The 27,823-nt window shown below is 34.0% G+C and overlaps 2 protein-coding genes across 2 annotated transcripts in view; both read left to right on the top strand.

The window, feature by feature from the left end:
- Positions 1-27,823, top strand: part of LOC111054878 (interference hedgehog) — a 215,318-nt gene that overhangs the window by 98,513 nt on the left and 88,982 nt on the right. The gene's annotated exons all lie outside the window — the stretch shown is intronic.
- On the top strand, positions 13,148-13,669 carry LOC111049281. Its single transcript, XM_022335316.1, has one exon. The coding sequence runs from the start codon at positions 13,148-13,150 to the stop codon at positions 13,667-13,669; it is 522 nt and encodes a 173-aa protein (XP_022191008.1).

Here is a 27,823-nt window from a genome sequence, read left to right as displayed (position 1 = left end):
TATTAGTCTATTTAACTGTGAAAACATATAATTAAGTCAATGATTATCGTTCAAATGAGTTCATGTTGAATTATTTTATTTCTGTTGAATTTATTTGGTATTGCTTCAAAAATTATCACACGGTTATGTAGTTAAGGTTGCTTGAGTTTCACTATAGTGTGGTCCACGTTATAATGGCAGTGGATAAAGATAGAAGAATAGCGATGCCGATTCTCTGCATTAACTAATTATATTTCTACACTGTCAAAAACATAATTTTCATCGTTGTGGATCTAGAAAAGGATAGTACCACTGTCTTTGTCGAATGATAGACAAGGATAGCAAGACCAAAGTTGATCAAATACTGTCATTATAACGTGGACTTCACTATAGAACTGGTAACAAAATTACGTAATATCAAAATCTCAATAATTCAGGGAACTCTGCATTAGATAGTATATTTCGCACCTAGGGCCGAAAATGAGACTTTTCCGGCTCGAAATCGGTTTTCAAGTCCGAGGCCGTAGGCCGAGGACCAGAAAAGATTGAGAGTCGGAAACACATTTTTGCCCATGGTGAGAACGTTATTTTTCGCCACACAGAAAAATAAACAATATAAATATGAGAATAATTTATTGTTTATTAGACACTTCCGAAAGCAAAGGAAGGTCAAAGCTCTAGCAAATCTGAGGTAATCTGAATATCAGGAAATTGTCCAAGTATTTTTAATTTTTATTCTGATTTGTCTAAATAACCTAAAAGATTATGTTCAATTATGTAAGAGGTTGAGTTTAAACTTTTTATTCTTCCAAATGACAATAAGATGATATTATTATAAATGTTTTGAATCTTGAATAATAAACACAAATAATGAAAATATAGTTTTTTGATCAGCTGTTTTAGCACACTTGAAATTTGGCCAATCTGAATGTCAACGTCAACCATGCTTGTTGTCATTGACATCGGAAGTTTAGGTTAGAAGTTCTATCCTACTCTGAAAATCGAATTTGAATAGTTTATAAGATATATCTTATCTGTATTTTATTCATCCAAATAGAATGATAGTATCTCATTGCAGAATACTTATTCAATTCTAGAAGCATAAACTGATTCCGTTTCATAAACCATTTTGTAAACACGTTCTCATCAAATCAGAATCAGCTGACTTCAAGGTTATTTTACAGCCCTAGGGCCGCAAAACTTTTACCGGCCTGGTCAGAAAACAATCATTTTCGGCCTCCATATGACGCACGAAAACCAGCTCATTACATCCAAGTGGGGCGAAAAAGTATGAACATAGCTTTGATATTTTTTTTACAAAACTCCAAATTTATTTCCATTTTCTGACTTACCTTGAACGGATTATTATTATTCACAACCATAATCTCGTTTTACATTATTGTACGAAATGTATAATCGTAAGCTTTGATGGACCGAAACTTGGCTTTGAACATAAATAGGCCAGACGATGTATTTATGATCCAGTATCATGGTTGGTATTCAGGCAGGCTGCGTGAAAACGTGACAAAACTCAGCAAACAAAAGCAGCCAACTTGGAACAAAGCGAAACAAGTAAAAACGTACTTTCAGTTTCTACCAGTCAGTAAAAAACTACCTCAAGAAGAGGAAATAGAAATGGAGAAAGAATAGTAATTTTAGTTACTTAACTTTGATACCTACTCTGTTGTAACACGGTCTGCTAAAGGATTATAACTATTAGTTAGCTAGTATCTTTCCACTTATCTTTTTGTAGACACAGGAGTAGAAGTTAATTTTACCAGTCATCCTTAGAAAATACGTAAAGAATCAAATCAAATCAAAGTTCATTCATAAAAATAATTTACAATACAAATTTGGATGCTATAACATTTAATACAATTAAAACAATGAAGTTTTATGCATTGAATAATTTCTTAATAGGTATAGATAATTTAATGAATAAATACTCCCCACTATAAATGTGTTGGGGTATAAGTTATTAGTTACTTTGTTGCGTGTTGCGTGTTATAATTACTATTTACAAATTTCATTCAGTGATATAGAATTAAAGTTTTTTTTTTATAATGAAATTAGTAAAAATTGATATTACAAACAAAATTATGGAATTAGACGGGATGCACATCGTTTAAGGCCATTCCACACAGCACGTGGCGTGCGTGGCTGGACGCACGCTAGCTACTATTCAAAACATCGCTTCCCAGCTAATCAAATGAAGCAATTCACATAGCAGCCACGGCCACGCGGCAACGCTTGCTATACTAGCCACGCGTGGCTACCGTTCGCTCTCTGAGCGATCTTTTCAAACGTGTCCGGCCACGTTTTGGTCCGAGCATGCGCAGAACGTATACTAGACGTATATAAATGTAAAGAAAATAACAACTCAGTACCCTTTTTTTGAAATATTTTATCACAACATGTTTCGGACATTTATGCCATTTTCAAGTGATATCAGAAAAGAGATAAAAATATGGCATATCAACTAGACGTATACTATCGTATAGAATGTATACTATCATTGTCAGCCTCAAGGTCGCGCATTAAATGATGGAATTCGCCATAGGTGTTCCTTTTTTTATTGATTGGATGTACTCACTGGTCCCGTGCTGTCACCAAATACAATAAAACCAGCTCAGTATCACTACTACTGCTGCTGCTCGAGTGATCAAACCAAGGTAAGCCAAAAGAAAATCCATATTCACACCACGGGACCGTCGGAGTTGACATCTTCCTGCATACTGACGGGAAACGTGGCCGGTATAGCATCGCAACAGTCGTGGCGGTGTGAATTGGCATGTGGCTAGCGTGGCCGGCGTGGCGTGCGTCCAGCCACGCACGCCACGTGCTGTGTGGAATGGCCTTTAAGAAACGCGTTTCGTGAAAAAAGTTTCAGGAAACGTGAAACGAAAGTTGCTTGCAATCGACTGATAAGATTACACAGGATTGTGCACACAGCGTTTCATGAAACTCCAGTTTCCTTGATTGCGTAAACCCAGATTTCGTGAAACTCGGTTTCCTGTAGCTGTAGTTTCACGTTTCGCATCGAGAAATTGTGTGATTTGTAGAAATTTGTGTGATAGCTGTTTGTAATCTGTGTGATAGCTTTAATTCTTCTGAAAATTATGGCAGGAATTTAATTCCTCCTTTTTTATTCCTCATTACTTCTCTTCTCTTCTTTGCCTGTCACATGGGAAACCATAGTTGGCTAGGTATCTTCCTCTCTTTTTTTCTCTTCTCCAACACACCCAAACACAAAGCCCATGGTTTTCTATATTTGTAACATTTTATTGTGTTTTATTTGTTTCGTAATTCTTTGTAATTTTGTTTTGTCTTGTTTTATGTGTTTTTAATAAATTGAAATTGAATTCTAAGTAAAGTTGGCCGAAGCTGTAGAAAAACGCCCGTGCCTTTATGATTTTAAACTGAAGGAGTACTGCAACAGGGACAAAGTACAGATTGCATGGGAAGCAGTTGCAAAAGAAGTGAACAATTCTGGTATTCATTTTTATTTATTCGATAATTGTGAATTCGTTTTTCATCAGTCAAAGTAGCCCTCGGATATGGCCTCGTTAGGTAGGGATTAAGATATTCGGAAAAAATCCTTAAATTTGATAGGATCACTTCTGAGCAAGTTCGCAACAACGAGGAACTATGGTCTTGATCCGTGATCAGTGGATGTACCCAGTATTTTCGTATTTTCTTTTTATTTCTTAGCCACCATGACAAGACGACCACATCGTCATCGGAATCCATCGTGAAACTGACGGGAAAACCGTTTCTTTTGTATGCATGTGCAAGTGAAACGGATTGCATGAAACAAGTTTCATGAAAACGCGTTCACGAAACGCGTTTCCCCGCCTTAGTAATAAAATATTAAAAAATGTTCCATTAAGGATGATAATTAGAAAGTTAATTTAAAGAAAAATAATGAAAAATTAGTAGAGGAAAAGATGAAGGATAAACAGTTTAAATATTTACAGTTTAACTGAATTTTTACAATTTTCTACTCTTGTCTCCCGTTGGAGTTTCAGCACGATGACATCAAAATAATTTTTTTTATAAGCTGAGGAATCGATCGAAACTCAAAGCTAAAGCGCGACCACAGAATACATCTGTATATTATAAATTATCTGTATATGTATATCTGTATTATACATCTGTATAATTCATCAGTCATATCTCGAATACGTGTATTCTCTGAGTGTTAATCTTTGGTGAAAACAGAAATTTTAAACTTAACCTCACTTTGGACTATTTATGTGCCAAAATCAAGGAATTTAAGAAGTTTTGGGCAATTGCCTGTTTCTCTTTCCAAATATCGTGTTTGTGACTGTTCTAATAAATAAAAAATAAATAAAAATAAAATATTATAGAAGTTTTCTCTGCCGTGACCCATTCGTTCTGTTCGCATCTTTAGGACCAAGCCACACTAAGCGTTTTTTCGGGGCGGTTTCAGACGAGAGGCCACGGCAGGAAGCTCTTCGATTAGCTGATTATTAGATGATTCCCGAAGGCAACCCCAATCAGCCTATCGGAGAGTTTCCTGCCCTGCCGACTCGTCTTAGAACGCCTGAGAAACGCTCTGTGTTGCTTGGCCCTTACTTTCCTCTATCTGCTCAATGCTGTACAAGGATACAATGTTTCAAATATAATGATTCTTTGTTATCTATACTATAATAAAGGGAAGAATCGGCTTATACACCGGAATAGGAGGATTATGTTTGACACATCATCATGTCTCACCTACTGGACTTGCAATTTTGCATATAAATTCTTAATTAACCATATGCCTGTTTTCAATTCTTCAATATTTCATTACATCATGTTTTCAGTTTGTCATGCTTTAAAATGGACCCTTGAGGAGCTCGGGTTTCCTGCTAGTGAAAAATAAAAAAAATGGACAATAATTGAACAATATGATGATGATGTACAGAAGTAGAAGAATCAAGAAACAAATATTCATGAAAAACAACAAAAATAGGATGAAGGAAGAGGTTGAGCAGAAGACTAAGAAGAAAACAGAGAAAGAGAAAATTAAACAATATGATGATGATAATGCGCAGAAGCAGAAGGATCAAGAAACAAAGAAACATGAAAACAACAAAATAGGATGAAGGAAGAGGAGGAGCAGAAGATGAAAAGGATGATCAAGAAAAGAGAAAGAAGAAATTGGAAGCAAACACAAAGAAAAATGGAAACTGGATAATACTCCAATGCTGTCAGACGACATTTCTAAAGAGCAGGTGGATCGTACTACCAGCTGATGCAATTTACGAAAGAGAGACAAAGAGAATAAATGAGCAAAAACGGCGAACATGAGTGAATGACTGACAAAAAACGATCGGCTGACCAAAAGAGAATAAACTGGTTGCAATTCATTATCGATTTCATGCACGCTCCTCACTCGATTTCTTCTCAGTCGACTTTTGTTTTTCTCTCAATTTTTGCTGTCCTCAATTCCTTATGCGGTCACATTCTGCTGTTTATTTTCAGACTGTTGAAATTGTTGAAATAGTCTCTTGGGTATCATATAAAATAAATAATTGGAGATCTGTTTTTGTGGAGTTGATGGTGGCTGCTTGCAGGACAAAGGAACGTTTGGTTTGTTGGTTGAAGACTCAGGAATTGAACTTTAGTATCAGCATAAAGTAAAATATATTATTTATGTTTTCTCTGGTATCAGGTACAATTCGACGTTGTTATGTATCATCACAGGTAAGGTTCACTTCTGAATAGAATACTTCTGGAATATATTATTTACTAGCATGTAACCCGTGCTTCGCAAGGGTCTCTTTTAAAACTTGACGTAATGAAATCTAGAAAAATTCAAAATAGGCCTATAAGAATCCTGGGTTTATTAAGAATTTATATGCTGCATTTCAAGCAAATCAGTATGACCACCTTCCAATTAAAAAAAGAATTGGGATTCAAAATGGCGGAAAAAATTTGGGTGTGACGGAAAACCTGTTTTTATCATTCGAAAAGGATCCCCAATCATACCTATCTTCTAATTTCCCTTTAAAGATAAACCTTCTGCTGCTTCCATACAAACTGGAAGCATGACAAATAATTGAAAACTTGAAAAACTGAAAACTTGATGTAACTAATCAAATCTTGAAGAATTTAAAATTGGTCTTTAACCACCCTCGGTTAAGCAAGATTAAACATTCTCTCAGGGCTCGAATGATTTTGAAATTTAAATTGAATAAAAATGGAGGAATATAATTTCTCTATGTAAATAACAACACCTTCATTCAAATACATATTAACTGCATGCGTTTTCATATTGCCGATACAGCATTGATGAAACTGTAGACGTTTATTTAGCACTTTGTCCCAAAAATTGTTCTAGCTGAAAAATTAATAATCCATGCCACGTGTAGGCCTAAACATTGTATCAGGAAAACGAAGTTTCAAAACTATGTTTTTCAGGTAGAAAGCAATATAGAAACTGATGTTCCTTTTTTAATTTCGACCATATGATTTGGTGATTTTTTAATGAAATCAAATGTACCATTAATGAACTTTAAACATTAATTCTGAAAAATCTAGAAGGGAAATTAAAATTTGGGCTTCCAGGTGCACGAGATTGATATTTTTAGAATCTATGTGCGAAATTTGGAGATCTAAATCATTCCCGTTTTTCCAGTATGCAATCCACAAGTTGACATGTTCTGATGCGAACAAACGAACACACGAACAAACACAACCCTACTCTCTCTTATTATATAGATTCTATGGTACCACTAGAGTGAGATCCACTTTACACTCCTGTCATCTTTATTTATTTTATTTATATTCATTGATACAGTATCATTTAATGTACCAAGAATTCAAATTTTAGAGCGAAATCTGAATCAGTCTGCTTACTGGATTTGGCGGAAACAGCTGAAAACTGGAAAATTAACCGAAACAACGAGGTTTTCCGGCCAAGGAAATTTTGCATGAAGAAATTAGTTCTGGACTTCTCTCATGTATCCAAATAATATATTAAAAAAACATAACTACAATATTAATTGCAAGCACCAATGTAATGTGACTTGTTCTCACTTTTTTGTACAATGTACTACTAGAAACTAAAATTGAATATTTGAAAAATTCACCAGAATGTGTCACTATATGGATAGTCCAGTCACTATACAGAGTGAATCATATGTATGGGAACCCTTCAATAACTTAGAGACTGTTGTATATATAATACTGTAACTTTCAGGATAAGTTATTGATCAAATACTCTACCTTTTGACGTACAACTGAATTTCAACCCCTCATAAGGGGTTGAACTACACTTACGGGTTGTAACTCGAATATTTAAAATGTAAACACCCATTGTGTGGTACATCATATTAATGAACGTTTCAAAACAAAAACGACGGCATCGAAAAAAATTTTCTATGATACTTGTATCCAAAATGGCGGCTGATTGAAGCTCTAGTTTTTAAAGAAATAAGGGGTTGTAACTCAAATATTTTGAATGTAAACACCCATTGTGTGATACATCATTTTAAAGGGCTTTTCAGAACGAGAAAGATGACATCATAGAATGTTCTATGATACTTGTATCCAAAATGGCCGCTGATTGAAGTTTTAGTTTTTAAAGAAATAAGGGGTTGTAACTCAGATATTTTGAATGTAAACACCCATTGTGTGATACATCATTTTAAAGGGCTTTTCAGATCGAGAAAGATGACATCAATAGAAATGTTCTATGATACTTTTATCCAAAATGGCGGCTGATTGAACTTTATCAATTATTATTTCCTTAAAAACTAAAACTTCAATTAGCCTACATTCTGGATAAAAGTATCATAGAACATTTTTTTCGATGCCATCGTTCTTGTTTTAGAACTGTCTTTGAAATGATGTACCACACAATTGGTGTTCACATTCAAAATATTCGAGTTACGACCCCTTATGAGGGGTTGAAATTCAGTTTTATGTCAAAAGGTAGAGTATTAGACCAAAAACTTATCCTTAAAGATATAGAATTATATCCACAACAGTCTCTAATTATTTATTGAAGGGTTCCCATACATATGACTCACTCTGTATAGTGACAACTATCCATATGGAGGCAAATTCTGGTGAATTTTTTAAATATTCAATTTTAGTTTCTAGTAGTACGTTGTACAAAAATGTGAGAACAGAACAAGTCGGTGTATGATCAAAGACTGACCACAAAATTTCGGTCTCGTGGTTTGCAGGCCAGGAACCCCCCCCCCTGTGGTGAAGAGCCCCTCTACCATTCTGGTCAGAACTCTCTCTCTCACTCCCTCTGCGGTTTAGACTCCCCATACATTTTCAGATGTGGTCAGGTTCGCAAATTTAGACTAAAAATGTGGTCTGCTCGAAATAGACTACTAAAAAATTGCACCGAAAACGAGATGGCATCTCGTGAGATATGCGAAGGCTTCACCACAACAATCGATAAGGGGTTCAAATTACAAAAGTTTTGTTCAGTTTTCAGCGTCGTTTCGTTGTGTAGTATATTTTGCAAAATGTCTTATCAATAATCGAGGAGGATGTTGATCGAAACACGAAGTATGTTGACTTCTGACTTGAATAAAGAATGTTGAATCGATAGGGAAATATCGGGAATTTGACAGTTTTCTTTGTTAACTTCTTGAATACTTACCTAGATAGAAATAGAGTTCCACCAGGTAGTACTCATTGCATGAGAAATTACAAACTAATAATATTAGTAGTCAGCTAGTTATTAAAATAGGAATTACTAAAATACTAAATATTTGTATTTTCTCATGCAACAGGGCTCACAGTGGAAATTTTAGTATTTTAATAATACATGCATTTTTAATTAATACTTTGGTACTTCTTTTATCAAGAACATTCGGTAAAGATACATACAGTATTTAAACCAAAGACCTTGAAGATATAGTTAAGAGTTAAAGATAGAGATAGTTAGAGATAGCATCTTTAAGGTCTTTCATTTAAACATTAATAAAAACAATATGGAAACTTGAAGTACCCTCTATTATTTGAAATATAAACAGTAAGTAATATAACACTAGTATTCAAACACTTTTTTGTATTTCAACACTTTTTTCTCATGATTTTTATAGCACCTAGCTAGAGACTAACTAGTAGTTCTGTGAACAGTAGACCTCACGCAGTATTCTCATCCACAAGTACCTGATTGAAAATATAGACCTGATGGAAATACAGCAATAGACTGGCTTCTCCACACATCTGTGTAATCACTTGTCTGCTGATTTATGATGAATAATTCTATAGTCTAATTTCTACTCTAATATTGGCGTATGAAGGAGGCTCTTTTTCCTTTTATATTATCCTTGAAATGCAAAATTTCCGAAAACCTTGTATATACGTCGACGCGCAATTAGAAAAGGAACATGCCTGTCAAATTTCATGAAAATCTATTGCCGCGTTTCGCCGTAAATGCGCAACATATAAACATTTGAACATTCAAACATTTAAATATTTAAACATTCAAACATTTAAACATTAAGAGAAATTCCAAACCGTCGACTCAAATCTTGGACCTCACTTCGCTCGGTCAATAAGCTATTCTATTTTGACTTTTGAATTGATAAGAATATTGTATGTGGAGTTGGGATTAATTGGTTCAGCCTTCTATTTTGTCAAGGATTCAATCAAAGGTTATTTTTTTAAATGAAAGAAGACTCCCATTTTGCACCCTCGTTTGAACACTTTGGCTTAACTCACACTCACGCGATTCAGTTCGAGAAGAGACTGGACTCTTGTGGAGAGCATCTGTTTTCAAATGGTGACACTCAGACCAGTCGACTCTAGTCTCCGCGACTGTCACCATTTGAAAACACATGCTCTCGACTAGAGTCGAGTCTCTTCTCGACCTGAGTCGCGTAAGTGTGAGTTGAGCCTTAAGTTGAGCCACAGAGTAGAGAAGCACTACTAAAGTATGTTTAATAAAGTACTAAAAAAGTATGGTAAATACTACTAAAGTATGGTATGTTTATTCCATGGTTGAGCACTCAACTAAAGCTCCGCATACATACATCGATTTTTGTACGTACGATATTTTGCCGTCCCCATGAATTCTATAAGATCAAATGGAACTTGACAAACATGATCTGTTTGAAATCATCTGTCTAATCTAATAGAATTTATAAGGACGGCAAAATACCGAACGTTCAAAAATCTATGTGTGTGCGGGGGCTAAAGGGTCAGATCACATTAAGCGGTTTTTTCACAGTGAGTATACAATGAAATTTATTTATTTATTCATTCCATTGTCATTACAGATCATAATTATAATAAATATAATATGATTGGGAGAAGACAACAGGCATAGCCCAAAACTGTCTACTCCCAAATTTTTACAAATACAAGTTTCAAAAAGAATAAGGTTAAGATTTCACTTTCACTTCAAAAAGTCCAATTTCCACTTCAAAACTAAAGACTAAGCTAACAATTTTGAATTTTGATATTTAAAAACTGATTAAAAACAAAAATATTTCAAATCTCTACAGATTGGAAATTTTTGAGTAATTTTGCAAAATTTTGAGCCAGAAAAGAAACACAACACTTCACTATTAGTACAGCTGATTGAATAATTTGATTAATTATTTAATATTGATTAATTTACATTCATTTACTTTCTACTCACTGGTTTTTCAAGTGACAACCCAATCAGAGAGCTTCCTGCCCTGCCGACTCCAAAAACGCATGAAAAAACGCCTCATTTGAACTGGCCCTAATTCGTGAGGCTGTGATTTGAACACCGACAATTTTTTTCTGAATTTCAAATAGTTTCTACAATCTCTTCCAGTTCTCATTGTTTTTACACTGAATTTCATTTGTCATAAAAAACTGAATTCGATTTCCAGTGCCATTAAAACCTTTCCCATGGTTGAATAATCGACATTTTGAAGTATCGATGTTTTATATCTATGATTATAGTCGATCGGTGAGATCGCTTTGACAGCAGACAAGACAGAGGCGCGACCATAAATTTCGCCAGAAATGATAATAAATTGCAAAAGTTGATGAAAATAATGGTAACTGAAGAAAGAAAGGCGTTTGGAGGCTGTGGTGTGAGTGAGTGAGAGCGACTTGCTTTGTTCGTCAATGGACAATGGATGGACATCGTTCGAAGAAGAGAAAGAAAAGGAAGGAGTGTGAGCCAGAGAAGAAGCAGAAGAAGCTGGAAGAGCTGAATGAAGATTAGGGAAATAGGAGGATGAAGTGAAGAGGAAGAATGAGGAGTTGAAAGAGAGGGAGAGGAAAAGCAGAAAGAAAAAGAAGAAGACGGAACAAGAGTCAGAGGAGAAATGAAGGAAAGAGCAGGAAAATTTTGAATGAAGTAGATTAAGGAGATGGAGAATCAGGAGCTGAGAAAGAGGAAGGAGAAAGGAAAAAGAAGAAGAAGCATGGAGGAATGAATATGGGAAAGAAGACTTGAGAGGAAGACGAAGAAGAAGAAGAAGAAAGAAGAAGAAGAAGAATAAGAAGAAGAAGAAGAAGAAGAAGAAGAAGAAGAAGAAAGAAGAAGAAGAAAGAAGAAGAAGCTGAATTTGAGGAATAGATACAAGAAGAAAAATATGAAGGATAAGAGGAATAAGAAATAGAAGCTGGAAGAAAGAAGAAGAAGAAGAAGAAGAAGAAGATGAAGAAGAAGAAGAAGAAGAGAAGAAGAAGAAGAAGAAGAAGAAGAAGAAGAAGAAGAAGAAGAAGAAGAAAAATAAGAAGGAGCAGAAGAAGAAGAAGAAAAATAAGAAGGAGCAGAAGAAGAAGAAGAAGAAGAAGAAGAAGAAGAAGAAGAAGAAGAAGAAGAAGAAGAGAAGAAAGAAAAGAAAAGAAGAAGAAGAAGAAGAAGAAGAAGAAGAAGAAGAAGAAGAAGAAGGAGCAGCAGCAGCAGAAGAAAAATAAGAAGGAGCAGAAGAAGAAGAAGAAGAAGAAGAAGAAGAAGAAGAAGAAGAAGAAGAAGAAGAAGAAGAAGAAGAAGAAGAAGCTTGAAAAAGGTGCTCAACGTTAAGTCAGTGCGGTAATAATCTCGCCGGACATTTTAAGTGCAGGAAAAAATTGGAAATCGAATAGCGTCGAAAAAACTTAGAAAACTTGGCATGCAGTTTGAGATCCAATTCTGTCGCCATTTTTTACATCATCCTCGACAATCATTATTTGCCATTATATTTCTCTGCAATAATAATATTGTATAGTTATAACAATAAACTGGCCAAGTACCTACTTATCCTTGGTATAAAATCTGTTCAAATTGTTCTCTGTAGTTGAAGCTGTTAACAAAAAATTCACATCTTTTTCACTTCTTTGATTTTATTCTTTCTTTCATCTTCTAATTGTATTACCGTACCTACATTTTCTTCTCATCTCTTCTCTCTTTCTGTTGTTGTTTTGCTATTATTCGTATCCTGTTCTTCTATTCTCCATCATACCTCAATATTTAGTAACCGATATTATCTAATACTCTATTTTATTCAGTATCTTCACTATACTCTAAATAAACAAATTTGAGACTTGGAGAAGATGTCGGCGTTGCAAAATTGTTCAAAATTGCTGTATTTTTTATCGCAGACAACCAAATCTGTTGAATGAAGCTTGAATCTGTGCTTCTCAAGCAAGCCCTTTATCATTGAATGAATATATGATGAATAAATTATTATATATTCATATTTGCAACACTTGGTGCAGTGTTTCTCATTGATTATATTCACTTATATTGATGAATATAAGTGAAATTCACTTTGAATGTTACCGAACATCAAAAATAAAATGTTCGAGCTGCAATATTGTGTTCCATGGTGTATGTGTTGAGCTCACCGACAATGATCTGGAATTATTTCAAGACACAGGAAAGTCATGGACTTGTAAAAAATGTTCAAGTGAGTTACGTCGCCAACGTGCCAATTCGGACTCTACTCCAGTAAAATCTATCTCAGGTGTAAACAAGCTCAGTGCTCCGGCAAAAACAAACACTAATTCAAGTACCGACAATAATCCACTAACGGTCGATCAATTAAATAGTATATTAACACGGGTTAAGGATGAGTTGCTGGAAAAGTTGGGATCTGATATAGCCGCTTGTAGGAAGACCTTGGATGAAAATGCTGCTGAAATTGCTAAACTAAGAGGAACTGTTAGGGAACTACAAAATGAAAATTCAGTTCTGAACGGAAAAATTAGGGAATTGGAGATGAAAGATGACGATCGGGAGCAATATGGTCGGAGAAATACCCTTGAAGTATACGGTGTTCCGGAGTTGCAGAACGAGGATGTGCAGAGTCGAATACTGGAGATCGGGAAAGCATTGGATGTGAAGCTGGACCGCAGATCGATCGATGCATGTCATCGCCTCCCCAGAAGAAGAGACAACACCGCGCCCGGCATCATTGTTCGTTTTGTCTGTCGAGGAGATAAGGATGCCTTGCTCAAAAAGAGGAAAGAATGTAGAGACTTTTCAACTCAACATATCAACATGCAGGGAAATAGTCCAATCTACATAAACCAATCTATAACGGCGGAGAGACGTAAGCTGTTCGGCAGAGCCAAGATGATACAACGGGAGAATGGGTTTCGACATGTGTGGATCGACCGAGTGGGCCGAATCAAAGTCAGGTACGAGGACGGCGGTCCTGTTAATATTATCAGGTGTGAGGAGGACCTCAACAAGCTCACAAATAGAAATAAGGTCAATGTCGGTGTAAGTAAGAAATAATATAGATCAATTTCTGTATGAAGAAAATACCAATTATGACACATAAAACCATGATTTGTTTGTCCAGATTAAGTTAACATTTTAACGTTCAATGAAATAGTTAATTAGAGAGAAGGAGGAGTATTATCATTATAAATTATTTTATTTGAATTTCAGTTGCAAAGTATGGCTCTTGGCTACGTTTCTTATCACTTTGCTCAAGGTAAATTATTGTTTATTTTGATGAGCTCAAATAGACTATTTATTATTGCGTATGATTGTTGAAATAAATTTAGGAATAATTTCCATTCCGCTATCTTCCAATTATGATAATTATATTATATTCTATACGATAATTATTAATTATATTCTATCAATTGAGAATAATGTATCAATTAAGTGGAAAAGGTTTCAATTGTTTTTTTTGTTTTGTTTTTTTTTGCCAATATGCTAGGCCTATTACTTGTAGTAACGTAATTACTATTCTTTGCTTTTCAATTTGCTGTAGCCTAGTCAAGAGAGAATAATAACTCCTAATAATAAATCATTATAATTTGAAAATATTTTATCATTATGAGAAAAATGATGAATTCTCCTATCTTATCTACAAGGTATATTTAGTACGCTAGTTGATGAGGATTATTGACACGATTACCTCTGTTGCTACTACTTTCTGAATCTCAAGAATTGAAGGCCTTTAATATTGATAAAATAATACTTGGATTGAAAATAGATCTCCTGTTTAACATTATCCGATTAATACGCATTGATAAAAATCAAGATAATGTATTTTTGAAAAAATTTTGGTTAGCAAAATCATTTTAAAAATCTTTCACATGGCAATCCGTATATTGAGTATGTAGGCCTGAATCTGAAAAAAATCTGATCTTTCAGGAAATATTTTCTAACAATTGATTCAATTAAATTAATGCTGATTTCCACTTCTCTGTTTGTCCTTATCATCTCAGTAATATTATTTTATTTTATTCAAATGGAATTGATCACAGGTTTCTGTGCATGAACTAAATTGGTAGGTTTCAAGTCGATGTACATACATTCATTTTGTCTGGACCGGTGGGCTGGCCATGTCTTGATTCTCTCTGATTTTTATTTTTTTTTCTTTTCATCGGAAAACCGATACTTTTTTCTCTATATTTTTTCATTTTACTTTAATTTCTTAACCACTTTGAAATTTTATTTTACAAAATATACGTTTATTCACTTTTCTTACGTTTATGTCTGATTGGAATATTGACGACCTTATAGGGTTTCACGATACAATCGAAGTAAATGATGTTTTCAGTTTTTTACCTCACCAGTCTGAGAGTGTTGGCATGGAATTAAATATTCTACACACCAACATCAGAAGCATTAATAAAATTTTGAGGAATTGGTGCACTACATAGGTAATATAAAGTTTCGCTTCAATGTGATTGCATTAACCGAGACGTGGATCACAGACGATGCTTGCTTCAATTATAACTTAGATGGTTACAATGTTTTTCATGCTAATAGTAAACACTCGAAATGTGATGGATTATGCTTGTTCATTGAAAATAATATCAAAACTGAGCTTATTAATGTCCATATTGAGGAAGCTAACTGCATTGGTATGGCTTGCTGGATTAATGACGTGAAATATTTAATAATTACAATATATCGTTCACCATCCCTCAACTTAAAAACTTTTATCGAAAGTCTAGACAAATTTCTGAAAAGTATGAAAGATATTTACAACATAATAGTATTGGGTGATATGAATTTAAATATTCTTACTAATAATAGCCTTTCAAATGAATATTTGAGCACAATGCATATTAATGGTTTCAAATCTTTTATCAATAAACCAACTAGGTCTGTAAATGGCATCAGTACTTGTATCGATCACATATTTTACAAGGGAGGAGAGAATAATAACAATAATAATGTTGTTAGAGGGACTATTCTGAAAACAAATATTACGGACCATTTCAGTGTTTCGCTGCATTTCAATAGGAATATTAATGAGGAACCAGCACATATCGATGTAGGATCAAAAAGCATAATTGATTATGTAAATCTAATCTCTGATTTACAAAAAGAATCATGGAAAGAGATATATGATTCAATGGATATTGACGAGATGGTGGACTACTTTGTTAAAAAACTAACAGACCTAACTCATGCTAGAACTAAAACCATAAAAATAAGTAACAAGAAAAAACCTATAAAAAAATGGATTACTCCAGCCTTAGTCGCGTCAATACGGGAGAGAGATAAATTACATAGAAAATTATTAAAAAACCCCAATAACTTAGAATTGATAAATCAATATAAGAGATACAGAAATACACTCAATACTCTGATAAAAAAAAGCAAGATTGATTATTTTAACTGTAAATTCGAGGAACACAAAAACGATTCTAAAAAAACCTGGAAATACATTAATGAAATACTCGACTTGAAAAAAAATTCAAAATCAATAAATCTAGATGCTACTACTCTTAATAAATATTTCGCTGGTGTTGGAGAATCGTTCGCTAAAAAGATAACTGATAATACAGACAATATAGAGATTCCCAAGTCAATAGCAAATCCTAATGTAAAAAGTATCTTCCTCATTCCCACAAACGATTATGAAGTAGAGTTATTAATAGATCAACTCAAGAATAAATTTACACCAGGTGTTGATAACTTTACAGGACCTTTCCTCAAAAAAATATCACCCTCTATAACCTCACCTTTAGTTCATATATTAACAAATGTTTGAGCGAAGGATATTTCCCTAAAAAATTCAAAGAAGCTAAAATTATACCATTACCAAAAACTGGAGACCTTGGAAACCCGGATAGTTACAGACCGATTAGTTTAATGAGTAATATTTCTAAAATACTAGAAAAAATTTTGAAAATCAGATTAATGAGTTTCCTAGATAAACATAAAATCATTGACAACAATCAATATGGTTTCCAAGCAAATAGTTCAACCAAAGATGCGGTAATCCATCTCAACAATATAATTTTTGATAACTTTAATAGAAACAAAAAAACACTGGCTATTTTTATGGACTTATCCAAGGCCTTTGATACAGTTCCTCACAACATACTCCTCTATAAACTGGACAGGGTGGGTGTAAGAGGTTCTGTGAATAAGTTATTCTCAAGTTACTTGTCGAATAGGAAACAGTATCTCACTTTAAATGGACAGACAGACATCAGTTACACCTCTCAGTTCGGTACTCCTCAAGGGACAGTACTATCCCCGATTTTGTTTCTAATCTATGTAAACGACCTGTTAAAATTAAACCTTGAAAATTGTACTATTTTATCTTTCGCCGACGATACAACTTTGATTTTTAGCGGAGACACATGGGAAGAAACGTTCAAAGTTGCAAATAATGGTTTGAAAATAGTTCAACAATGGCTTGAAGATCATATACTAACCCTAAATGCAAAGAAAACTAAATATATAACTTTCTCACCCACCGTAATTGGTCAACCATCAATAGATCTTGAACTTTCTATAAAAAAATCAAAGAAAAATAACAATGGCACCCAAATAATGAATGAGGTCGCCCACGAAAATATACCTTTGGAAAGAGTGCAATCTATAAAATATCTTGGTATTTTTGTAGATCGCCATATCAAATGGAACATTCACCTAGAGTACCTCTGCTCAAAATTGAAATATCTCATCTATATTTTCTATAAAATAAATAAAATTAAAAACAGGGAGATAATAAGAAAAATTTATTTTGCATATGCACATTCCTTATTCCAATATATCATTGAGGTGTGGGGTGGAGCTTTTGATACGCACTTGAGAAAACTGTTTGTCCTCCAAAAACATATTATAAGAGCAGCTCTAGGGAGACCACGTTTGTACCCAAGCCGAGATATTTTTATTGAACTTGATGTACCAACATTGAGGCAAACGTTCATGAAAACCGTAATACTCTACATAAACAAGAATCACTCTCTATTTTCAGCTCGCACTACCCCTTACAATATGCGAGTAAATCATTTCAATAGATACAATATGCATTTGATCAAGCTCACTACATGTAGGCATCAATTCTTTTATTACTGTAATCTTTTCATCAACTTAGTTCCGTCAAATTTCATTATAGAAAAACAAACTGGTAAATATCACAAAACTGTGGAAGAGTGGATAAACAGGAATTTCTTTTTTAAATTAACGCTACAATAGATTTAGTTACTCTTAAGTATTCTTTAGTTATTCGTAAGTTTTTGATGATGTTCAATCATATATATATATAATTATTTAAAAAACCAAATAGAATAAGTATTCTACAAATTTTAGTTAAGCGCTAAACTTGTTAAATCTAATAATGTAGACTCACTGCTGGCTCTCAAGTTCTTACTTATGCCAGCAGTCGCCAAAATAAAGATAAATTAAGTTTTGATCTAATAATTAAGTTTGAGTTTTGCTTATTTGTTTAAAACTTTGTAACTTAATATATTATAATACTGTAATTTTGTTTTGGCAATAAAAAAGATTGTTTACAAACCAAAAAAAAAAAAAAAAAAAAAAAATGTAAAGGTTAATTTCCACACTATTTGACAACGCCGATTTAGTCACATCTTGTTTCATTCGGAACATTACCATCATGTCATGTTTCTTACCATAACTGAAACCATAGAGAAACAATAGCCCAAGTAGATATCCCATGGTATAGGGCGTTCATGTCGTAACTTTTACTGTTATCTCAAGTCGATTATTGTCGATTTTTACTGTTTTGACCGGGTAAGAGTGTACGGCAGAATATGAGAGACTACCAGCGTCATGTGAAAGAACTACGTGGACTATCAGCTTGAGATAACAGTAAAAGTTGCAACATAAATGCCCTATACCATGTGGTATCTACTTGTACTATTGTTTCTCTATGCTGAAACGTTCTGCATTACCTAGAATATTCTGCCATAACTGCCTTGTTGTGGCAAAATTTGAGAATACGCCTCGATTTATCATTGACCAATCAGGGAATGGAAGACTTGAATTCTAGCCATTTGAGAAATTGTTCCCAACCCAGTTATTACTGACACCTACCGGAAGACTTTAGAACTAGGTCTTTCGAAAAACATTTCGACCAATCAGGAGAAAGTAGGCGGGGCTTGGTCTCGGCTTGTGACCCAGTCAGTAGCTGCAACCATCTAGTGGCTGAATTTCAAATTACATCTTGATTGATTTTGTCGCGGAAATAAATAAACATTCAAGGATGTCTAGTGAAATATACCTGTATAAAGTTGTGAAGTGTATAAAGTGGTTTTTTGTGAAGTGAACAACTACAAGACTCAACCTATTTTGGACTATGTGTTACCTTATCTAAATTTTGGAGAGGAATAGCACAAGGTCACCTTATTTTTTCTCTCTATAATTTTTATGATGTTCTTATTGTATAGATGAATCTTTATTGTATGAATTATCTTTGCCTTTTATTCAATGCATAAAACTTAATTGTTTCAATTCTATTAATTGTTATAGTATTCTAATTTGTAATGTGATTTTTTATGAATAAATTTGATTTGAAAAAAAATGAAGCAATACGGTTTAGAAACACTGCACTAGTGAATTACGATAGGTGTTAGCGTAGACTAAAATTAACATAAAATAAAATTGAAGATTTGTTTGTGCTTTGAAGTTTAAATTGAAATAAGTGATAATAGCTTAACCTACATTTTGATTTGGACTGTAGTATAAATTTGAAAAGGGACAGTTTTGGGCATAAGCCCGTTGTGACTTCTCATATAAGTGTAATAATTGTATATGATCAGATAAATAAATACATAAATAAAATAAACAATCTTGAATCTGCAGTCTTAAATAAAATACACCAATAAACAATTTTGATTGAATCTGTGTGACTGAATACGTTTTCTGTGGTAAGTAATGTAATGTATTTATTCAAGGTTCAAATGAAAAATTGTATTTTTTCCTACTCAAAAGCAATTTTCTTCCCAAAGTCTGAGAGAACTGTCAGACAATTTTTCCCAACCAGAGAACTTTTATGAGCACCTTTCAGTCTTTGTTCATTCTGAAATGAAGTCAATTTCTCTCTTTATTACCAACTCTTGTTCTCTCTCCTCTCTCTCTTTCTCATACACAAACCTCTTACCTCTTGTATTCTTTGTGTGTGTCTATCTTTCTCTCTCTATCTCACTTTGTCTCCCTTGTATTCACTGTTTTTCCCTTCACCTAATTTTCTCTTTTTTCTTTCATTCTCTTAGTTTTTCTCTCCCAGTGCATTCTCAGTCGTCTGCCATTATAGAAAGATAAAAAGAATGAATGGTATGGAATGTAATCTACTCTTTGGTCCTAACCTCTCTGTTTTTTCACTCTGTTCTTCTATTCAATTTCGTTTTCTTTTCCTTGTCTCTCTTTTTACAGTATTGGATCAGTCATGTTTTACGACGTGCTCCAATTGTACGATTTTATTCACGCTAATCATTTTCTTCTACTCATTTTTTCTTCGTCTTCTTCCAGTTCTCATTTCTCTTCAGCTTTTTCTTCTCACCTTCCATCTCTTTTGCCATAAAAAATTATATCATTCATCAGTTCATCATTAATATCGGGGCACCCAGCTTCGCTCGTTATTTATTTATTGATAAACAGAACACAATTCTTCAAAATGATTGGGGAAGGACTAACAAGCACAGCCCAAAACTGTTTCTTCCCCGAGTTTTGATTCATACACTATAAATGGTCCAAAAAGTAGGTTATGTTCCATATACTAGAATTCAGGTCAAATTTTCAGTCCAAATATTTGAAAACAGAAAAGTTCTAATTAAGATTGTTTACAAACCAAATTGAATAACAAAATAACACCCACCAATCACCAATCACTGTAAAATAATGATAACTTTGAATATTATGATATACCATGTCATATCAACAATTCAGATTATTTTGGTCGAGTGTATTAAAATTTCTAGATTTCTCGCGAGATACGGTAAGCTGATTGATTACACAGCTGATTCACGAAATTCGGAACATAGTACGTTTATATGATTGAAAAATTCGATTGCACTAGGTCTCATCCCTGGGGAAACTCGCTGAAGGACATGAAAAGGATAATTCATCCTTGGAAAAACAGATGATAAATTTGTCGTCTGTCGATAACAGAAGATGCGTGTGCCTGTTTTAGATTACGTGAATCAGCCCACACAGGCACACGCATCTTCTGTTATCGACAGACGACAAATTTATCATCTGTTTTTCCAAGGATGAATTATCCTTTTTATGTCCTTCAGCGAGTTTCCCCAGGGATGAGACCTAGTGCAATCGAATTTTTAAATCATATAAACGTACTATGTTCCGAATTTCGTGAAAATCGTTAGAGCCGTTTACGAGATCCGTTGGACATAAATAACCATAAATAAATATAAATATCCAAATATAAAATAATATAGGCCTATACAGAAATTGCTCGCTTAATATAATAAGATTTCTCTCATTGAAACACTAGAATTTTGTCTAAAAATTATTATTTGAATTTGTTGTTATTTAGTAGGCCCGTACTATATGAATAGGAGTTTCCTACCTCCATTCATTCTATCAATACATGACAGAAATCAATTCAGAAATGAGAATATGCCGTGAGTTAGGAATGTGATTGATTGATTGATTGAGTACTTTATTTATGTAGATTACAATATATACTGGCTTATACACTTATATACAATAGCTTACAATACAGCAAAATTATAGATGAATTTACATAATATAGACTGAGAAAATAATTATTAAACTGTATATGATATGAAAAAGCAGTTTGTAATATAATAACTATAGATAATAATCATATTGTTATGCATCTACATAAATTAGCGGAGCTTTGGACATATCAATGTCCATTCTTCGGAAAGAATATTAAAAAATATCCTCCCCACTAACTCTCTACCAAAAGTGAGTGAGAATCAAAAGTGAGTGAGAATACATATTAAAACCAATATAGTGAAATGAAGGAAGTTATTAATGAAAGGTGCATATCAAAGAGGAAAAAATACTAAAGTAATATATAACCTCTGGTCTAATAAAACGTAGCGGCAACTAGTAAGTAATTCATGAATAAAAAATAGAATTGAAGTAGAGTGAAAGCAGAGAATGAAAGGAATCGAAAGAACGAATTTCGATTTGTTAATTAAAGGTATTGTAAGATTTAATGATATTGGGCAGGGAGAATGGCCTCAAGGCTCCAGTATGTACTGTGATCTAAGATTTAGTCAGATTTACTTGGTACATTCAGAATTGGTTGGATGGGACGCAATGAGGTTATCTGCAAGGAATACTGACAGTTTATCGTGTATCACAATTATATTTTCCTCCACCTACTATCAAAAGTCTCATTTTACACCCTGGAATCGAATACTAAAGTACTACTTTTCCTCCCATGGGACTAAAAATAATTCCCAGCGGGAAAAGTGATCACTTTTACTCCCAAGGGAGTAAAAATAAACCCATAAGATTAACATGGGAAGAAGTCCGACAACGCCGCGATTGAAGAATGATAATTGCCCATAACAATGAATAATAATTAGCGCGTTGTGCTTGGTTGCACCTCTGCTCACTATAGCAGCCACAGCAGTCACTGTTACCATATTGTCTCGCATATTGTCTGAAGATGTAGTAAAATTATTCATTGTTATAGGTATTGGTGTAGGTGGAGGAAAAATGTTGTGTGCATCACGGGACTAAAGTACTTATTCTCCCTCAGGGAAATTGTCGCCCGATGGCGTAGCCGACAACAGTTTCCCTCAGGGAGAAAAAGTTGCACTTTAGTCCCTAGATGCACAAATAACTAGTTCTACTATAGTTGGAAGGATTTTGTTCTCTCCTGTTCCTTCAATTGAAATTCAATTGTGAATACGAACAGAATCACCTCAAGTTATTCTCAACTCAATAAGGCTAGGATATGTAAGGATACAGCTGTAGTTTTCTGTAAAGTGTGAAGTTTTCAGCTCAAAAATTTCTAGTTTCATTCAAAATTTAGACTTTTATAATAATTACTAGCCGTCAGGCTCGCTTCGCTCGCCATATCCGTAAAGCCAGGGGGCTCCGCCCCCTGGACCCCCGACTGGATCGTCCAAGAATGAGATCAGCAGGCTCGCTTCGCTCGCCTGCATTTTTCATTTAAGAATTTTCATCATATGTTAGGACATTCCAGTCGGGGGTCCAGACTAAACGTCTGGCTAAACGGATATGGCGAGCGAAGCGAGCATGACGGCTAGTAATATAATATTCCCAGGATTGAAGTAGCAGTGCCCAATCAATTTTTCCGCGATAAATGCATTTAAATCTTCAACTTGGTGCCAACGTAACAAAGTCAACTCAACTTAATGTCAACCTGACAAAATTATTAATTTAGTTCCCAGTTAACAACTGCTTCGAAGAGGTACTCTATCTAGATTATAGTTCTATAGTAACATATGATATGGAAATTTCAATTATAATTAAGAGATTGATTCATTGATTGAGTACTTTATTTATGTAGATTACAATATACTGGCTTATACACTTATATACAATAGCTTACAATACAGTAAAATTATAGATGAATTTACATAATATAGACTAAGAAAATAATTATTGAACTGTATATGATATGAAGAAGTAATTTGTAATATAATAACTATATTGTTATGCATCTACATAAATTGGCGGAGCTTTGGACATATCAATGTCCATTCTTCGGAAAGAATATTAAAAATATCCTCCCCACTAACTCTCTACCAAAATCTCTCCCAAGAGATTAGGAGAAGAAGAATATACATGCTAAAAGACGAACTTTAAACCCTTAAAAACAACCCTTAGAGTTAAAATATTGTCAAAAGATTTCTTAGTGCGCCTCTAAAGGGCCAACTGAACATACCTACCAAATTTGAACGTTTTTGGTCCGGTAGATTTTTAGTTATGCGAGTGAGTGAGTGAGTGAGTGAGTGAGTGAGTGCCATTTCGCTTTTATATATATAGATTAAGTTACTGTTCTAGATTTTTCAATTTCAGACTCTAATAGTATCTATTTGATTCAAAATTTGCTCGTTTATCTGAGTATTGAAGAGTGTAAATTGTATTTTGAAAAGTGAAAGTGACATAACCAACATTTTGATTTGGACATTATAATATAAATTGGAAATGGGACAGTTTTGGGCATGAGCCTGTTGTGCCTCTCCTAATGTTAAGTATTTGTACACAATTTGAATAAATAAATAAATAATATTTATATTGATGTTGCTTTCCATGACGAAACACTATATTCTATACAATAACTTTGTTGTAGTTCTGACACTGTGTTACTTGTAAATATTTGAGAAAACACTTACTTTTCTTGGAGTATTGGGGAATGCATTTCACTCCTGAAGAGGAGCTTCATCAGCCTGACACCAGGGGCGCTTGCTCTTATGGGTTGGACTGTGTGGCCAAAATGTGGGAAAATATTACATTTGATTTGAAGTTTATTTAATTGGATTTGTCATTTTTGAGGTGTTTTCGAAATTTACGAAATTATATACGAAATTTATATACAAAATTTTTAAACACCTCAAAAATGACATTCCAATTTAATAAATGATCAAATAAACTTCAAATCAAATGTAATATTTCCCCACATTTTGGCCACACAGTCCAACCCAAAGACCTTGAAGAGATATAGACCCACAATGCCTATGCCTTCCCAATGATAGCTCTTACTTGAAATTGAAGGCCGCCATTGGGGTATTTTAGCACGAGATATTATATATTACTTATTTGTAATACTATAGATCACAAAGGCATTGGTGGCATTGGTATGTAATAATCTTATGGGTTGCCCCCTCAATGGCGGATTTCAATTCCAAGTACGACACTAGCGCTGCATGTGAGTCTATGCATCTTTAAGGTCTTTGGTCCAACCCATAAGAGCAAGCGCCCCTGGTGTCAGGCTCATGAAGCTCCTTACTTGTAGATATAATCATAGAGAAACAATAGTGTGAATAGATATCCCATGGTATAGGGAATTTATGTCGCAACTTTTACTGTTATCTCAAGCTAATTACTGTCGATTATTGTCAATTTTTACTGTTTTGTTGGGGTGAGAGTGTGAGAACGGCACAATTTGAGAGACTACCAGCGTCACACAGCTGCATAGGAAAGAACTACGTGAACTATCGGCTTGGGATAACAGTAAAAGTTGCGACATAAACGCCCTATACCATGGGATATCTACTTATGCTATCGTTTCTCTATGATATAATTTAAACGAACAGCTGACATTTCTCCGTTTGAACCGAGTATCTGCATACGCGTCTTAAACAATTGCTTGTCCAACTGTAAAAAAATTCTAGGTAGATGACATTTATTTATCAGTTCATTGTCACTATAGATTATATTGTGAGTAACAATTATTTGATGGGTGACTTGACAAGTGCTATAACTAGTTACTATAATGGTTATTTAAAACTGTATGCGAAATAATCTATATATATAAAAGCGAAATGGCACTCACTCACTGACTGACTTACTCACTCACTCACTCACTCGCAGAACTAAAAATCTACCGGACCAAAAACGTTCAAATTTGGTAGGTATGTTCAGTTGGCCCTTTAGAGGTGCACTAAGAAATCTTTTGGCAATATTTCAACTCTAAGGGTGGTTTTCAAGGGTTTAAAGTTCGTCTTTTAGCATGTATATTCTTCTTATTCTCTCAATTATAATTATTGAAGAATGTCCATACCATACGTTAATATAGAACTATAGTCTAGAGAGAGTACCTCTTCGAAACAGTTGTTAACTGGTAACTAAATTAATAATTTTGTCTGGTTGTCATAAAGTTGAGTTGACTTTGTTAGGTTGGCACCAAGTTGAAGATTGTAATGCATTTATCGCCGAAAAATATTGATTGGGCACTGCTACTTCAATCAGAGCTATTCCTGGGAATATTAGGAATTAATATATTTTATATCTAGTTACTAGCCGTCAGGCTCGCTTTGCTCGCCATATCCGCTTAGCCAGACGTTTAGTCTGGACCCCCGACTGGATCTTCCAAACATATGATAAAAATGCTCAAATGAAAAATGCAGGCGAGCGAAGCGAGCGTCACATTCTTGGACGATCCAATCGTGGGTCCAGGGGGCGGAGCCCCCTGGCTAGACGGATATGGAGAGCGAAGCGAGCCTAACGGCTAGTAACTAGATATAAACTAGTCTAGTTATAAATGTGAAATAATGCACGGTACAGCTTTTACAACATTACTATTAGTTTTTTCTAAATTCATCTTTAAATTGATTCTAATATTTGTTCATTTTTCAATTACAGGTGAGTTTCCAAGCTGTGAGAAGAAAAATGCTTTAAAAGTTTTGTGAGTATCCAGCATTCTATAATTTTCTGTCTTGTATAATGATTTGAAATTGTTTCTATCACTGATTTACTAACACAATAATTCAGACACTGGTCTTCGTTGTTAATCTGTTATAGATAAATTTATTGAGCGTATGGCAAATACACAACACATAATGCTCCTGAGTCTCAAATGCCTAGATATACACTGTATATTTCCAATTTTTTTGAGATGTTGTGTAGTTTTCGGTCAGGAGAATATAAGTTTGTCTGACCGCCATTTTTTTTATTTGCTAGTCCATTTAGCGTTACCCAATGTGCACCATGGAGGCGAACTAGCGTTCCACATATTTAAGTAAACAATCTGATTGCTGGAAAAATTTTGAGGTTAAAGAAGGTTGAAACTCTTCAGTTTTATCTCATATCTATTTAACTCTTCAGTGAATCAGTCATATCTCGAATACGTATTCTCTGATTGTTAATCTTTGGTGAAAACAGAAATTTTAAACTTAACCTCACTTTGGACTATTTATGTGCCAAAATCAAAGAATTGAAGAAGTTTTGGGCAATTGCCTGTTTCTCTCTCCAAATATCGTGTTTGTGACTGTTCTAATAAATAAATAAATAAACTCAATTTTGAATTTTCACAGAAAAAAAAAACATTTTCAAAATTATCTTCACCATTATAAATGTCCAAAAATATTGATAAATGATAACTGTAAACTCTAATGTAGGTGACCTTCAAGGCTGAAGTGCTCTGCCATTGGCCGAGAGAAAACACTCCCACTATGGGCGGGACATTCAATAGATTATTCTCATACAGAACAAGAAACAAGAGCCAATCAGAAACAATTGCCTGTAGGATTGCTAGCTGCTACAATCGTTTTAATTGGCTCACTAAAGTTTACCTCAGCTTTTGGATTGTTTCGTCTTTATTTTGTTTCAATAGCACAGCTGTTGTAGCTATGGTGAAAGTGATATTTTCTAGCTCAAAATTTAAGTGATTTTATTCTATATTTTGTGAATATTTGAAGTTTGGTTTTTGTTTTAACGGAAGTTTTATTATCAATCTATCTAAATTTGAAATTCTTAGTTTTATTCTGATTCATAGTTTCAGATTGAAGATTTGGTGTTGAAATTGAAGTGAACATAACCTACATAATATTTGGACGATTTGTGACAAAATCAGGAAATTGAAGAAGTTTTGGGCAATAGCCTGTTTTTTCTTTTCCGACTATTGTATTGTTCGCTCTATCTAATAAATAAATAAATAAATAAAATAAATATAAATAAATAAAACTTCAAACTGTTAGCATTGGTTAAATTAGGAGACTTGATGCTTTTTTAATGCTCTTGAAGTTTGTAAATAAGGATAGTTTAAATTGATCACTATATATCTAGACAAATGATATCTATATATCATTGACAAATGTCTCTTCATCTTTTAGCTTATTCTTTTTCTTCCCATCTATCCATCTTGCTCTCTCACCTCTTATTACCTTTTTTCCTTTTTCTTTTCTTCTTTTTCTTTCCTTCTTCCTCTTCTACCACCTATTATTCTTCTTTTCTTTTTCTTCATTTGATTTCCGAAGTACGTTTTAATTAGTGGACTGGATTTATGGTGCTTGCTATACAGAATGGACTGGCCAAGAATTAAGAGATTACAGATCTGAATCTAATCCAAGCTCTCTAAGAGAGAGAGAGAGTGTGAGAGAGAGCGGTGGTAGAGAGACTCTTTGGAGAGTTGTTTATTACGTACATCCGTTTTTTCTTCTGCCTCTCTATTATTTAGCCGCTCTTAGAGTCTTTGTGTTGTCTTTTGCAGCATTCAGATAATATAGTCGTCTTCCCATTACATAATCTGAT

This window comes from Nilaparvata lugens, chromosome 11, assembly GCF_014356525.2.
Source record: "Nilaparvata lugens isolate BPH chromosome 11, ASM1435652v1, whole genome shotgun sequence".
In the NCBI taxonomy this organism is placed as follows: domain Eukaryota; kingdom Metazoa; phylum Arthropoda; class Insecta; order Hemiptera; family Delphacidae; genus Nilaparvata; species Nilaparvata lugens.
The sequence above is the reverse complement of the archived record's forward strand: the minus strand, read 5'-3'. Positions and strand labels throughout refer to the sequence as shown.